Below are 17,549 nucleotides of genomic sequence, written 5' to 3' on the forward strand. Positions count from 1 at the left end.
GGATGGCATCACCAGCTTGATAGACATGAGTTTGAGGAAGCTCTGGGAGTTGGTGATGGACAGGGAGGCCTGGCGTGATGCAGTCCATGGGTTCCCAAGGAGGTGGACACAACTGAGTGACTGAACTGAATTGACTGAATGCAGTTTTACTTTAGCATTTTACTTTCTAACTCTTTAGTATTTTTAAAAACAAGTATTATCCTTTTCTATGTTTTCATCATTTCAATTAATTTTTTTCTTTTATATCTTATATTTCAGTGGCTTCATAATATGTAGAAAGGAGTAACTTGACATTTTTACAAAGTGTATTAATTAATGTCAATACATGAGAAATGCTTTATTTGCTAATAATTTTGGGCATTATTGTACCACTTACCATCTTTGCAGAGATACATAATTATTCCTTAGTTTCATTATTTATTGTTCATAAATGGAGAGTGGGTATATTCTGCTAAAATTCTTTCAAATCAATGATCAGAGATTATTTGCAAATAGTTTGTCCTTCTTATCAATTTTTAAAGCTAAATTGTTTGTCTTTTGATCCTGAAACTTTGTTCTCTACCACCATTAATGAGACATGGTGACCAAAAGCCAAGCAAGTTGCAGAGTCTAAAAAAAAATGCTGTGATTTTGCTACATAGTGAAGATGATGGACTATAAAGAAAGCTGAGTGCTGAAGAATTGATGTTTTTGAACTGTGGTGTTGGAGAAGACTCTTGAGGGTCCCTTGGACTGCAAGAAGATCCAACCTGTCCATCCTAAAGGAGACCAGTCCTGGGTGTTAATTCGAAGGACTGATGTTGAAACTGAACTCCAATACTTTGGCCACCTGATGTGAAGGGCTGACTCACCGGAAAAGACCCTGATGCTGGGAAAGATTAAGGGCAGGAGGAGAAGGAGATGACAGAGGATAAGATGGTTGGATGGCATCACTGACTCAATAGACATGAGTTTGGGTAAACTCTGAGAGTTGGTGATGGACAGGGAGGCCTGGCATGCTGCAGTTCATGGGGTCACAAAGAGTCAGACATGACTGAGCAACTGAACTGAACTGAACTGAAGATGATGAGGAGATTGGCGAAACCACAATGACGAAGTTGATATTTATTTTGAATTAGTATATGTTAGGGTTTGGCTAACAGTTTTACTTAAGCTCATTTTTAACAGCAGTTCCACAGTGAAATTTGATAATTCTGCCTCCTGTTTGGCAGATGAGGAAACTGAAATCTAGTTAGATCACCCAAGATCAATTCAAGCGGGAAGCGGTAGGTGGGGTGCAAACCTGAGTCCTCTGGCTTTGCAGCTTAGACTAGAAACTATGGCAACACTGTATCTCCTTGTTACATGAAGAAGCCCCCTCCTCTGGATGGTCCTCCTGAGTCGTGGGTCATGTGTTTTCATCAGTCCTCAGGGTTCAGAGCTGATAGTAGCTTTTCTAAAAACTATCCCGAGATGACACATTTTAAAACTAGAAGGACCCTCTTTTCCTTCTTATCCCATTAGCATTATTGCCACTTTCTCTCTCTTCAAGTTCTGTGGAATGGATTTAGGCCAAAAAAAGTCACCTCACAGCCTCTTATTTTCTTTTGTAAAAAATAAGTATGATGCACCCTGATGCGAAAAGAAGAGCCCCTGTCACTTTCTTTGAGCCCCTTTGGAGAAAGTACAAGTAGCAATTGAACTTGACACTTTCACTTTGTAGCAGGAAAGGACTTGGTTACCATTACTCGGTGATGAATCTAATGATAAAAATTTCAATTGAGCCAGGTCTATACTTTGTTAACATTTTTATTGCTACGTGCTCCCAATACAACAATCAGCATCAGTAGTGTACACTTTGATAAAAAGGAATTCTTCGCTTAGTAGAAAAGGAAGCTCAAAGATCAGAAGTATAACGAATATATACATCTTTATGAGAGGTGTCTGTGTGTGACCAGCTTTCTCTGTAATCCCCTGTGGACTAGATGCATGCACACGCAAGCGAACTAGAGAGAATTTCATTCTGAAATTTTAGGGAAGAAAAAAAAAAGATTTCTGCTTGAGGCTCAGAGATTTACAATCTGGAATTCACCTAATTCATTTGACCTTCTTGCACCAAGTAGCAGCGATTCTTTAGAGGTATAGAGTCAATAGGTGAAGCTGTTATTTTTACCATGGTTAAAATGCAAAAAGTTTTTGCACCTTCTCTGTGTTGAGAGGTTAACATATTTACATTTTAGTTTGCAAACTGTATTTTTAGATGGTTCAGAAATTGACTTCAAAATCATTATGCTGACAACATTTATCTTTTTTTTTTCCTTTAAAGTGTAATTCATGAAATACTAATTTCTTTCACATACTTCTTTTCTGGTGTTTCTAATTTACTATTTCATTAAACAGCTAGCTGTCTGAGCCCATACAATTTTATGTTTCACTGAAGGGGAACAAGTTACCAACTTTGCATCAGCTCCTCTAAAATTGCAAAAGGTTTGTATAACATCAATTTTCAAATTTAGTTCTTTGATTTGGCTGCTTTAGTTTGCTTAAATTTCTCCTCTATGTACAGAACAAAGCATGCAGCTCTAATTATGTCTCTTTAGTTTACCAAAATATGCCATTGGTATTAGAGTAAATATTTAGTACAGAAAAATACTATGAAGAAAAAAAATCAAATTTTAATAAATATCTTCAGTTCTGAATTCTATATACAGATACTTTACATCTACTCCCTGGAATTTCTGGCTTCACTGTAAGTAAACTGATCACTGACATAAATTACTAGCACATCATTGCAGTCAGATGCATTGTGGTTGTGAGCATGTGAATATGAACCATGCGGAAAATAAATATCGCAACCATTGACAAATACTTTCTTGAACCTGCTTCTAGAGCCCTACAGCCCTACTCTATTTGAGTGTTAATCTAGTTTCATGATGCTTTTCTCAGCTACCAACCTACAAATGATCTCAGAACATTTTTCATTATTATTACAGTACATTGAGTATACACATTTGTATATGTCAACAATGAGACATTTAAAAACAACACAAGAACAGAAGACAATCAATGGTGTCTATTGAAGCCCTGGTAGAAAGGTTTCTGTTTTGTCTTGCATGGGCTCATTTACTGGTCTCTGTTCCCTGTGACTACAAGTATGCTAAGACACTAATCTTATTCTTCTTTATTTAAAGGATGGAAGGTAATATCTGCAGCTTATCTATTCTTTTTCTCTAATTTACGTGTCACATTGTTGATCAAACAAAACCACACAACACAACCCTTTGTATTGTCAGTAGCTGCAATTCTAACTTCTCTGTAATATTCTCTTTTGAAAATCAACTCATACAATGTCAAATAAGGCAATACTCAATGACAGGCACCTAGAACATCCAGAAATGTAACACAGTAAACAATCATTTGAGAACACATCTCTTAAAATAATACTGATTTCTGCAATATACAGTATTTACACAAACAGCTGCAAATTTGCTCATACAATATTTCTAATATAGATAAATAGGAATACAAGTCTAAGGATTCTTTGCTCCAAAACTTTTTGTTAAAGTGTAAACCATTGGCATCTCTTTTTTCTTTTTACTGTAATTTTTTAAAATTAAAAAGAAATCAGCTGATATGCACAATTGGTTCCAGGCCCTTTCCTGCTTTAGAAAATGACCCACACGCCTAACAAACTTTCCTCCAGTCAATAATCTTTGGTGCTTTCTTCCAATGAATTCTGGTAAATGAGTCGAGGCAGATCAAAAGGAGGACGAAAGCAACGAGAAAGTGAACCAGCACTTTTTTTTTTCTTCCACTCACAGAGAAAATGAGCTGATGATTTATGGAGAGTTCCACTTTAAACAAGCTGTATGCACCATGGAGAGAGGCAGGTCCTCCAGATTTTTCACCGAGGTCGAGCCTTTTGGCTTCACTTGCTCATCTTTCCGACGTGGATGACCTTAGCGGACGTCTCTTGTCAATAAGCTTTTCATCTTTCTTTGAGGTTCTTGCCTGAGAAGAAGCACCTATGGAATCACTGGCTGCAAGGAAGGGGGCAGCAGCCAGTTGTGGAGATGAACTGAGGTGGCCACTCTTGGTGGGTGGGGAGGCCGGTCCCAGAGTTTTATTTTCTGCTGGCTGTGCTTGTCTCTGGGATAAGTTAGCACCACTGGATTTACTGTTTGGCCTGAAAGCAGCATGCTCATTTGGACCTGCTGTGGAAGAGATTCTGCTCAAAGATTTCTTCTTTTCAGCAGGAGTCTCTGAATAGTATGGGACCAAAGATGTAGGCATCACTAGAGATCCGGGGAGGTCACTGGGGTTAAAGAGAGCATCATCATGAGTTTCAGCAGCTTCTGAAAGGTACGGCGGTGGCAGGGTGCTACTGCGCTTGCTGCAGGACTCACAACATAACTTGTTATAACCTGGTATGGAGCAGTATCGTGCCAGTACCTCCATTTGACAGAATATGGACTTATCTCCCAAACATGGCTCATCTACAGAGATTCAAAGAAAAATAAAATAAGACATATGTCCAAACATAAACAGTGGACAATATGCATGGAGCCAGAGGGCATTATACTAAGTGAAATAAGACAGATGGAAAAGGATATATATTGTATGAACTCACTTATATGCGGAATCTAAAAAAATAAAATAAAACAAAAAAACAGAATCATAAATTCAGAGAACAAAGGAGTGGTTACTAAGGGAGGGACAAAATAAGTGAAGAAGATTAAGAGGTATAAACCTCCAATTACAAAATAAATAAGCCATAGGGATGTCCCACAGAGCATAAGGAATATGGCCAGTCGTATGGTGATAACTTTGTATGGGGACAGACTTATTGTGGTCCTCATTTCATAATGAAATGACAGAATATTGTATGCCAACTATATTTCATTTTAAATATAAAAATAAATATAACTAAAAATAGATAAAAGGAGGAAAAGCATGAAAATCATTTATGAATATAAAAAGATTTAACTAAGATCTAACATTGATGGGTGTTTTCCACATAAGCCTTTGAGTTAAAATATGAATATTAGAATAAATTTACTAAAAAAAGCTGTTCTCTCTATGCAAAGCACTTGAATTGACCAGGACTTTCACATCCCCATCAAGAGTCTTCAGATCGAGGATATTTTTTTCTTCTTAGGAATGTATTTCTGATTTTAGAAAATAGAATATTGGATTTATCATACTTTTAAGATATAGAGAGGCATCTATCTTTAAAAATTTTATGATAGTTCTGTCTTTATGATAGAGTAGTCTCTCTATTAAGTTTAAATTGAAAATAAAAAATACTAAAGATTTGTTGGAACATATTAAACCTTAAAACTATATTACTAAAAGAAAAATCAAGATACAATTTTGATTCAGAGTATATTCTCCAGAGTGAAGCAATAGTTTCATGTTTACCATTGAATGTTCTCAGGTTATTTGTTATTTGAAAGCACAAATCTGGGAAACATGTGCCAACTTTCTTATGAATAATACATGGTTAATTTTATCTAATTGACAGTACTTTAAAGAATACTAAGTACCACTTATAAAACACCTGGTAGGTGTGTTTGTACATACTGTTTCCATTATTTTAAAATTTTATTAATCATAAGTTGTAAGAATTAGATTTCAAAAAATCCAAACATTGAGTCCATAAAAAGTCTGTACTTCTTTTTAGCCATTCCAGGGCATATTCTATGCAAAGCCCATGTGCATAGTCCAACACAGAATACTGATCTCATATCCAAATAATAAATGCAAAGAATTATAAATTATGGCATTTATGTAATACAATCACCATGACAGTGTAATGTTGGGTAATTCTACATTGCTAGGTAAGGAACTTGCTATATAACTTGCCAAAGAAATTGAATCCCTTTTCTAAAGTTTGAGGGGGGTATCAAAAAAGGAGGGTCAGTTGGCAAGACCAATGAAGATTAAACCTGATCACCTTTGTTAGAGTTGGAATGTTATGTACACTTCCTACACTCTAAGATGACTTGTCTTTGCCTGACATTTACACACCTATGATACAGTATGATGCATTTGAATATCTCATACTAGAAAAGAATTAGGTTGTAATCCTAATTAGGTTGCAAATCCCTGCAAATTAATGGGTTTTATGTCAAGTATCAATCCCTTATTGTATCCAAATTATTTTTCTATGCTTATGTCTTTCTATGCCTATAATATTTTCTTTTGGATTAAGGAAGAGAATCAAGCACATACCTGCTGACAATTGGGCATATTTGCAGAAATATACAGCTCTACCAGTTATTAAGATCAATAAAGCTTACAAAGTGTTTAGCCTTCTGAGAGTAACACTTATATAAGAGTAAAATATTACAGTGACAGTAAATTTTACAGCTTCTGAGTAGGTAAGTTTGTTATTTTGGCTTTGACTTGTGCTTTGAACTTTCAAATATACTTTCCAGAGAAAAATGATTAAGTATGTAAGTCCTTTGTCTCCCCCTCATGGTCACACTTGTTCATGCCACCCCACATTATCAAAGGGAAATGTGCAGAAGGATAATTCACAAGGAAGATTAGACAGGTAATGGGAGAATAGGAAGGGAGAGAGAGAGAGAGACAGGCACGGAGAGTCAGAAGGGAAGGGACACCGGGAGCTGGGAAAGAAAGAAGGCGGGGAAGACAAGAGATGGGGAAGAAGGGAAGAGATGGGAAGCTGGAGAGACAGAGGAGGAGTGGCAGAGACAGGGAGAGGGGAGGGAAGGACAGATAAAAGTGGAGGAGAAAGAAGGACACCTTTAGACACATGTGCCAGAAAGGGAAGGATGAGGGGTATCAGGGAGAAAAACAGGGAAATGAAGAAAAAGAAGTCAGGAAGACACAGGGAGAGAAAGAAGGGGAAAGGGAAAGAGAGATGAGGAGGAGGAAGGGAGACTAGGAGAGAAAGAGAGTGAGTGAGAGAGGGAGAGAAGAAAAAGTGAGTGGAAAAAGCATGTGTGGAGTACACAGAACGTGAGCAACCCACAAACAGCAGGTAACAGCAAATCAAACGCAGGGAGTGAGACCCACAGAGGAAATGAGAGGAGAGTGAAGTGGAGACACAAAACGAGACAGACAGCGCACAGGCAGATGTAGAGAAAGTAACAGAAAGGGAAGAAGGAGACAGAGTTATAGAAGCTGAAACCATCCTTATATGCTATTTATTACAACAGCAAATTGAATTACACAGACATCCCGGACTCATGACAGTTCTACTTTTGATTTATGGATTTCACAATGGCGTGAAAGCCATATACATTCAGTAGAAACTGTACTTCAAATTTTGAATTTGGATCTTTTCTGGGTTAGTGATAAATGGAATGATCCTCTCGTGATGCTAGGCAGGGCAGCAGCCGCAGCTGCCAGTCAGTCAGGCGATCACCAGGGCAAACAACTTTTAATCATACTGTACCCAGACAACTATTCATAGGCTTTGAGTTAGATGGTTTTGCCCAAGCATAGGCTAACATAAGTGTTAAGAGCATGTTTAAGGCTAGGGCATGGTGTTCAGTAAGTTGTGCCCATGCGATGACATATGCATGCATGCTCAGTCATATCTGACTCTTTGAGACCCTAGCCCACCAGGCTCCTCTGTCTATAGAATTCTTCAGGAAAGAAAACTGGAGTGGGTTGCCATTTCCTCCTTCAGGGAATCTTCCCCACCTAGGGATGGAATCTACATCTCTTGCACTGGCAGGCAGGTTCTTTATCACTGAGCCACTTTGGAAGCCCTGTTCTGTAAGTTAGTTGTATGAAATGCATTTTTGACTGAATGTATTTTCAACTCAGAAAGAGTTTATCAGGATATAACTCTCCTGTAAATTGAGGAAGATCTGCACTTTAAAATAAAGAAAAGAGACTCTGTTTTTGCAATACTGAAGGAATAGGTCAAGCAAATTTTAGCCTAGGTACAAGGTGCCTATTTTGCAAGCACATTTGTTGAATATTTGGGCTTTCCTCATAGCTCAATTGGTAAAGAATCACCTGCAATGCAGGAGACCCGGGTTCAATTCCTGGGTTGGGAAGATCCACCGGAGAAGGGATAGGTTACCCACTCCAGTATTCCTGGGCTTCCCTTGTGGCTCAATTGGTAAAGAATACACCTGCAATGCAGGAAACCTGGGTTCGATCCCTGGATTGGGAAGATCCCCTGGAGAAGGGAAAGGCTACTCACTCCAGTATTCTGGCCTGGAGAATTCTATGGACTGTATAGTCCAAGGGGTTGCAAAGAGTCGGACATGACTGAGCGACTTTCACTTTCATGGATATGGATGCAGGTATTGGAAACGGCTTTGTGAATGACCTTTATCATCTGAATGTCTCAACTGAATAATTTTAGTAAAACATTGCATAACATTCTGCATTATTATGCCTTTAACAATAATGTGAAGTTATAAAGAAAATCAGAGAGAAAATAAGTAGCTTCTTCTAGAGACACAGATTGACAGAAACTTCATATGGGGTGATACGGCCCTCACCCCAGCATTACCGTCCACTGGGGACCATGGAGGCTGCAGTGGTGATGGTAACTAACTGGAGGGGATACTGCCTCAGACACCCATCTTAAAGAACTGTATTAGGCTAATATTTCAAGTGTGTTTTCCTAAAGTTATTTTTCAATAAGTATATGGGAATTCCAGAGCTTGTCCCCAAAGGAAATTCTCCTTTTTTGCAGCTCAAAAACATGGTCATAGTGAGAGTTTGATGCATGAAGCAGGGTATTCAAAGCTGATGCTCTGGGACAACCTAGAGGGATAGGGTAGGGGAGAGAGGGGTGGAGGGGGTTCAACATGGGGGGACACATGTATACCTATGGTTGATTCATGTTGATGTATGGCAAAAGCCCTCACAGTAAAGTAATTGTTCTCTAATTAAAATAAATGAATTAATTAAAAAATCAAAATAAAGAAAAAAAAGTTAACCATGGTCAGAGCAGTGAAATCAATCAGTGTCACACCTACCATTACAGGGAGGCAGCTGACAAGCTCGGACAGACTCAGGCTTCTCCCCGTCGCAGTGGTCACCAGCCCTGCAGAGGACCTGCCTCACCTCTGTGCCCTCACCGCAGGTCACTGAACACTACAGAAACAAAGGCTATGATTATAGACGTTTTACTCCACCAAGACTGCCTCTCTCTTTCCCCATGTGCACACTCAGGCACACACATGCACACACAAGCATACATGCATATATAGCTCTGGGGTTCTTTCTCTGCTGTGCAGTGTTACAGTGACTTTGGAGACAGAGAATCCTGTTTATACCCTGGCTTCATCCTTCACCACCCTGGGAACATTGCTTTTTCTCTGAAAGCCTCACAGAATTCTTGGGAGTAAATGAAGCACAGGAAACAATGTATGTAAAGCAGATAAGTCTGGCACTTGGGAAGCATTTGATGCTGAAGAAGTCATTGTTACAGTGTTAACACTTTCTGCTGCTGCTGCTAAGTCACTTCAGTCGTGTGCGACTCTGTGCGAACCCATAGATGGCAGCCCACCAGGCTCCCCTGTTCCTGGGATTCTCCAAGCAAGAACACTGGAGTGGGGTGCCATTTCCTTCTCCAATGCATGAAAGTAAAAAGTGAAAGTGAGGTCACGTGTCCAACCCTCAGCAACCCCATGGACTGCAGCCTTCCAGGCTCCTCTGTCCATGGGATTTTCCAGGCAAGAGTACTGGAGTGAGGTTCCTAAAACCAGCGGTGGAGTCCATTTTCAGGGAGCGGACCTCAGGTTGAGCTTCCCCTTCTCTCACCTTCCTTACAGATGGCAAACTGACTCATGTGCTATGCTGGAACTACTATTATTCTATTCCCACAAATTCATTTATTTAAGGAAGGGGCTAACTTCTCTAAAACTAAGCCCAGAAACAGCCGTGCTATTGATCTAGGTAGGATCTGTAGAGGAAGAAGGCTTGTCCTAGGGCTCTGAAGAGAGTGGAAGGTGAGTTCTTCCAGTCCTGTGCAGGTAACTTTCATTGGCTTGCTCCTTCCATCCTGGGTCTGCTCTCCACTTCCTCCTTCACTCTCTATCTGCTTTTCTGAGTCCCTGTCCTCCTAGCCACTCTTCTACGGCCCCATAATTCCTTATTTGGAATCTTTAGAAACATCAAAGATCTGTGGTTAATACACAGACCAAGACACTGATTTAGCCAGTCACCAAACAGACGTTATTCAGACAGGCACCAACTGGGCACTGGGGAAGCCAAGTACCTTTTTTTTTTTGAGAAATGCTTGGTCTAGTGCTGAGCACAGGCTCAAAGACAGGAGTTATGATACACTGCTGTGATCAGCAAGCCACTGGTAGGCTTCTGCTTTTGGAATGAAGAAGAAGGACTGCAGAAAAGGCACCCCTGGAAGGTGGTATTTTGGACCATGAAGCTGAGCCTTGATGGATGATGATGGGTAGATGGTCAGATAGACAGAAAGGGAAGGGCAAGCCAGCCAGAAGGGAGGAGGCTCCAATCAGCTGGTCTTTGGAAGAGTGAACAGTTTCCTCAGACTGGGACAAAGAGGTGGAATAAAGGAAGACAGATTAAGAAGAGTTATCGTGGGATTTATTTATTTATTGCTGGTGATCATCTTGCAATGTATACAAATACCAAATCATTAAGTTGTACACCTGAATCTAAGGTCGTGCTGTATCAATTATACCTCAATTTAAACACACACACACACACAAAGCAGTGGGGTGTCACACAGGGCAGGGCCCTGAATTCAAGGTTAGAGATTTGAAACGTATCTAGGAGGGACAGTGCGGTCAACACTAATATTAGAAAATCAGTCACCTTTTAGACAGCGTTGTATCCCAAAGCACCCGAATGTGGTTTGCCCCCATCAATGAATCTTACATGCAAACACTGTTTTAAAATACCATTTTTTTCTTAATACGCCCAGGTGCTTACTGATTTCACACAATGTGAGAGTTTCTCCATTCACACCAAGCCCACCTGATACAGAAGCGAAATTAAAATATGTTTCACATGCTTCCACACACATACGCCCCCACCCCCACCCCCGGCCCCTCAGAGTTCGCACACCCACCTCGTTCCAAGGCCCCGTTTTCCACGGGGCCGGGCAGGGCACTCGGTTGCAGGGCCGGCGGCTCTCAGGCCGGTCGCCCGCGCAGTACTTGCTGTGCACCGAGCGGTTGGTGCCGTCGTGGAGCGGCTGCAGGCAGCGCACCGTGCGCAGCTGGTAGCCGGAGGGGCCGCAGGTTTTCGTACAGTGTTCCCACTCTTCCGCCGCCCAGCTGCAGGGGGTGGGGGTGAGGGGTTAACACTGTCCATGGAAACCCCGGGGTACCGTGCGCCCCTTCCTGCACCGTAAGCCTAGGTTCTTCTGCTCTCTGGGTGAGGTACCACCCAGGAGGCAACTTCAGAAACATGCATGCAGCAGTCTCAGAACTTTCTAACAAAAATAGATCTGACACTTCTATTTTTTAGGCCTTGGTATTCTGCCTCCCCGGTGACTTTGAAACAACCTTCTCTCTTCCAAAAGGATCATCTACAGAGGGCTTTGGAAACTCAGCTTAAGGTTTTCCCGTTAGATGCAGGCATGACGGTAGTTTTCAAAACTAGCCCCCACTGGTCAACAGGATGTGGTATACTGATTGCTATTACTCATCAAAAAAAGAAGGAAATAATACCACATACACTATCATGGATGGACCTGGAGATTATCATAGGAAGTGAAGTCAGAAAAAGACAAATATCATGTGATATCACTTATATGTGGAATCTAAAAAGATGATACCAATGAACTTTTGCCTCAGGGTGTTGCTGCCGCTAAGTTGCCTCAGTTGTGTCCGACTCTGTGCGACCCCATAGATGGCAGCCCACCAGGCTCCCCCATCCCTGGGATTCTCCAGGCAACAATACTGGAGTGGGTTGCCATTTCCTTCTCCAATGCATGAAAATGAAAAGTGAAAGTGAAGTCGCTCAGTCCTGTCCCACTCCTAGCGACCCCATGGACTGCAGCCTACTGGGCTCCCCTGTCCATGGGATTTTCCAGGCAAGAGTACTGGAGTGAGTTGCCATTGCCTATATCTCATAGGAAATATAAAAAGGATCCATCTGATCCCTGCCATGACAAACTGATTTGACTGCTGCTGCTTTTTCATTACTTCATGACTCTACTCATGTTTTAATATTCTGAGATTACTGTTCCATCTCTATGGTTGTTGCTGTGAAGGCTACCTGACATATCCATTATATTTGAAAAATTTTGTTCTTCAGATAGGCCCTTATTGACCTGATAAAAGTTGTGTGCTTGAGCAGAAACCGCTTCCATGAATGTACCTGATAGAAACATTTCCAAGCAGATATTTTAAAAGAGATTTCCTCGGGGACATTCCCAAATTACACATTCAAGTTCAATGTCAGTGTTCCAGCACTCTCCAAATTAGCTATGGATACACTATTACAGAGAGTTCTTCATTACATATATCCCAAAGGGTTGTCACCATTGATTACCTCCAGCTAATCAATCTGTCAGAACGTAATGGAAGCATACTATTTGTCCTTTCCAAAGTTACTTTCTCTCTGCATTTTTAAAAACTTCTGTATATACGGAGCTTGTTGTTGTTGCTGTTTAGTCACTAAGTCAGGTCTGGCTCTCTTGTCACCTCATGGACTATAGTCCGCCAGGTTCCTTTGCCCATGAGATTTCCCAAGCAGGAATACTGGAGGGGGTTGCCTTTTTTTCCTCCAACCTAGTGTATTAAACCTGTGACTCCCGCATTGACAGGCAGATTCTTTACCCCTGAGCCACCTGGGAAGCCCATATATGCTGCACCAAAATATAAGCAAATTCAAACCTTGGCAGTTTTTGCTCTTCAGAGTTTAAGATTGCCCTGATTTGTCAACTGACAGTAAGAATGAATGGTGGCAACTGAGAAAGTTTACTCAGTTTTGAAGACGTCAATAGTGACTCTCATTTGAAGGTAGGTATTACATGAGAGGTATATTATATTTCATAGTCATAGGTACTCTTGGCCACCAGAGAAACCTGGACATATGGTAATTAACTCAGCAGACCCAAGAAGGATAAAGTCAAGTTCCTGGTGGCTCAAATGGTAAAGAATCCACCCGTGATGCCGGAGACCTGGTTTCGATCCCTGGGTTGGGAAAATCCCCTGGAGGAGGGCATGGCAACCCACTCCAGTATTCTTGCCTGGAGAATCCCCATGGACAGAGGAGCCTGGCGGGCTATAGTCCATCGAGTCACAAAGAATCAGACATGACTGAGTGACTAAGCACAGCACACGCATACAAACAAATCTATATACAAAAGAGAAACAGGTTCACAGACATAGAAAACAAACTTATGCTTACCAAAGGGGAAAGGGGGGTGAGGAGGAATAAATTAAGAGTATGGGATTAAGAGATACAAACTACTATACCTAAAATAGAGATGCAGAAAGGATTTACTGTGTAGTACAGGGAACTATATTCAATATCTTATAATAACATAAAGTCAGGTAATCTGAAAAAAATGGAACCATTTTCTTGCACACCTGAAATTAACACAATATTGTAAATCAACTGTACTTCAATAAAGAAGAGAAGCAGAAGTAAAAGTGAGAAGCAGAAATATGGTTAAAAAACACAGGACTAAAGGTTTATATAATTTCTATGAAATGATCTGATCACTGTAAGCAGGTACACGTATTAGCTTTGAGTAAAAATTAAATTAAAACTAAAAAGAGATAATGACATTTAAATCCCTTGCATTTTGTCCTTGGTATATAAGGATAGGTAAAATAAATGCTTACAGTGGATGTGTGCACTCCTGAATATTGCACATTCTTCTAATAGGTTTTGGCTTTTTGTTGACCTCACAGAAGCTGCGATGAACCATTTTGTTATCACTTTTCCTACGGCATCCGTATTTAGTGTACTGGAAACCTGGGGAGACAAATATATTTTTGATTTAATCCTTTATTCATTCTGTCACCTATTTGATCATTTATTCATTCATTTCATTCATCAAGTATTTATTGAGCCAGGCACTGTTCTAGGTGCTCTAGTTCCAGAAGCAAATTAAATAATTAAATCAACAAAAATCCTTTAATAAATATTATAAAGTATTAAATAGCAACTGCATGCTTGTTAATGAACTAGATCCTGAAATACGGTCTAGTAAGATAGTCAGGAAAACCATGTCATACCTAGTGACATAGGCTTCTACAAAGCTATGTCAATAATTGACTGCAGAGGGCAGCAAAGGAACACAGAGGGGAAGTTCTCTACCTTAGCTGGAGGAGAGACAGAGAATGTTTACAAGATCAGCACTTCCCTGGGCAGAATCCTCAAGTTCAGACAGCACCAGTAAAGGGAATGGACTTCACTGGTGACTCAGTGGTAAAGAACCTGCTTGCCCCTGAAGAAGACATGAGTTCGATCCCTGGGTCAGGAAGATCCCCTGGAGTGGGAAATGGCAACCCACTCCAGTATGTGTGTCTGGGTCCCAAAAGAGTTGGACATGACTTAGAGGCTGAACAACAACAAAGAGAATGAAGCAGAATAATACCCCAAGCAAATGATATGACATAGAAAACTTCAGGGCTCTTTGAATGGCTGAAGTATGGGATCCAGTCTTAAAAGACCTATGGGCCAGACAAATGTTTAGGGAGTTATTGAGGGTCTCCCCAGGCACCGACTTGGACGTTTATAAAAAACATATGTATATGTATATATATATTATTTTTAATGTTTAAAAACATTATATGTGTGTATGTATATATTATTTTTTAATTTTGGAAAATTTCAAATCTACACAATGAATATGCCTTACACCTAGATTAACCTTTTGTTACCATGTCAGCATATTTGATATACATATTTTTACATCATATATATTAATTATAACGTATAATAAACAGATTATATCAGTAAAGAATCTGCTTGCAATGCAGGAGAGTCGGATTCGATTCCTGGGTTGGGAAGATCCTCTGGAGAAGGAAATGGCAGCCCACTTCAATATTCTTGCCTGGAGAATCCCATGGACAGAGGAGCCTGGCGGCTACAGTCCATGGGATCACAAGAGTCAGACATGACTTAGCAACTAAACCAGTACCACATATTTACATATAAAATGTTGCTGAACCTTTTGAGAGTAAGTTGCTAACATTGTGATTCTTCACTTCTAAATACCTCAGCATATAGCTCATAACAAGCACATTATCCCACATAACTACAATATACTCTTAAAATCAGAATATTTAACCCAAATATACTATTATCTAATATAAAGATGATATACAAAATTTATCAATTGCCCTATAATGTACTCTATAAAAATGTTTCTCCAATCAAAGAACATTCATTGCATTTAGTTGTCATGGAATTAATCAGGAATAGTTTTAATCTCTTTCTGTCCTTTCATATTTTTGAGATGATAAGCCAGTTGTTTTGTAAAATGTCCCACAGTCTGGGTTTATCTGTCTCCTAATGGTTCAATTCAGGTTTTCATTTTGGTCAAGAATATTACATAAACTATGTTTTGTCTTCAGGGTGACATATTGAGAGAAAGAAGGATCTGAATCAGGGAATATAATTCTACTCATTCATTTATTCATCCATTCAAGAAATTACCTGGAAATGAAGAGAAGAAAATCAAATTTAGTTGGCTAGGTAAGAGACTTCCGCAATAATCTTCCCTTTCAAAGTCGAGAAGGAAGCCTGACGAGGGAGGAATAGATCTAGTAGATATTAAAAAGGTGCATTTGAAAGTCTCGTGACCGAGTAGATGTTGACGACGCAGTGGTGGCTGGTGGCGGTTTAGTCACTAAGTCGTATCCAACTCTTGTGACTCCAAGGACTATAGCTCGCCAGGCTCCTTTTTTCCATAGGATTTTCCAGCCAAGAATACTGGAGTAGACTGCCATTTCCTTCTCCAGAGGATCTTCCTGACCCAGGGATCAAGCCTGGGTCTCCTGTACTGCAGGCAGATGCAGTAGGAGGATCCAAATTAAATAATCATTTTGTGGTAGATAGAGTATCATTTTTGTTTCATTTAGTTTTTGGCCACACCTGTGGCACACAGTATCTTAGTTCCTTGACCAGGGACTGAACCTGTGCCCTCTGCAGTAAAACTGCAGTCTTAGCCACTGAACCACTAAGAAAGTACCTAAAGTGTCATTTCAAATAATTATCTAAAAACATTTTATGTCCTTTCTAGAGAAAAACCTTTAAAAATATATCTTTGAATTTAAAAGTATAAATATTTACCCAGGCATTCCCTGCTATGAATAATTTCTTGTTTTCAACTATGAAGTGTTACTATTATGAGAGAATTCTGTCTAGGCTAGCTCCATTGTGCAGCACTTGTTGTTCCAAACTAGAGGAATGGATGATAGGAGAGACTGAGAAACTTTAGAGATGAGCTTAATGGATCTACTCCAGAGAGAGAGCAGACAGGTAGCAGAATGCAGTATAAACAGGTACGAAGAAGCCAGGCTACCTACCTGGGTTTGTATCTTACAGTGCTGAGCTTCCCTGTGCGTCGCTTTCCCCATCAGTATGAGAGAGGTAAAAATAGTACCAACCTCTTAGAGCCATTCATCATTAAAATATAAAACACTTAAAATAGTATCTGGTACATAGTGCAACTAAGAGCTCTTCCATTATTAATGCTGAAAAGAAATGCATAGGTATGGAAAGTAAAAGTGGAGGAGAAGGAAGGTAAGAACCAAAAGACACCGAGGTTTGGGAGAGTTAGGAAAGCATAAAGTGACTAAGGATACCACTGCGTGGATATAAGACAAGGGGAAAGAGCCAAGGAATTTTAAGGTGGTCTACTACTGATATGAATGGATTCCTATCATTTGTAGATCCTGAGATTTCAGTCAAAATGCTTTATATTTAAGTTCTGGTTATGTCTGGTGTTTCTCAGGTTGTATCCTCACTTAGACACAATCCTTAAGGCAGAAGGAAGAAGATTGGCTTTTATATGAATTACATTTTAGTATAATAAATGTGTTCAATTTGTTACCTCCACCACAGGGTTTGGAACACTGAGACCAGCTCTTCAATGCCCACTCAAAAGTATCTAATTCTTCCTGGATGACATTGTTGCTGTTGATTGTAGGTGCAGAGTCCTCGTGGATGATGTACTTATATGTCAGGCTAGAGCGGGTATCGTTCTCCTGAGGTATAATCTAATGTATACATGAAATAGATATGTAAATCACCTAAGTTTTAAATTTGAATGAAAAATTACAAATATTTCAGAACACGTATCTTATTAAAACTGGAAGACTTTCAAGTAGTTTCTAAAAATAGTTTTTTTCTTTCTATCACTAAAGTATAGGTATGTCTTGATTAAGAAAAAAAATGCAAATATATAAAGTATCTTGACATTAAAAAGTTTAAAAAAATACAATAAAATTCGATTTAGAGTTCCTCAAGTTACATATCTCCTGGGTGTACTTAATTATTACTCTTTACAGTAGACTTTTGTTATGGTGATAAAGAGAATCATATTCCATCCAGAAAATGTAGACATCATGAAAAAATATGAAGAAAATAAAAGTCATCCATAATTCTACTAAACCAGAGAA

General features: G+C 39.7%; 1 protein-coding gene across 1 annotated transcript in view; it reads right to left on the reverse strand.

The window, feature by feature from the left end:
- Positions 1-1,770: 1,770 nt before the first annotated feature.
- ADAMTS3 (ADAM metallopeptidase with thrombospondin type 1 motif 3) overlaps positions 1,771-17,549 on the reverse strand; it is a 285,859-nt gene continuing 270,080 nt past the window's right edge. Inside the window, exons 18-22 of the mRNA XM_040237040.1 lie at positions 16,982-17,147; positions 13,761-13,893; positions 11,030-11,237; positions 8,955-9,072; positions 1,771-4,475 (exon numbers count right to left, since the gene is read on the reverse strand). Of these exons, the coding sequence (XP_040092974.1) occupies positions 3,916-4,475; positions 8,955-9,072; positions 11,030-11,237; positions 13,761-13,893; positions 16,982-17,147 (1,185 nt within the window). The 3' untranslated portion in view covers positions 1,771-3,915. The remainder of the gene's footprint in view (positions 4,476-8,954; positions 9,073-11,029; positions 11,238-13,760; positions 13,894-16,981; positions 17,148-17,549) is intronic.

The sequence above is a fragment of the Oryx dammah genome, unplaced genomic scaffold, assembly GCF_014754425.2.
Source record: "Oryx dammah isolate SB20612 unplaced genomic scaffold, SCBI_Odam_1.1 HiC_scaffold_3, whole genome shotgun sequence".
NCBI classification, from domain to species: Eukaryota; Metazoa; Chordata; class Mammalia; order Artiodactyla; family Bovidae; genus Oryx; species Oryx dammah.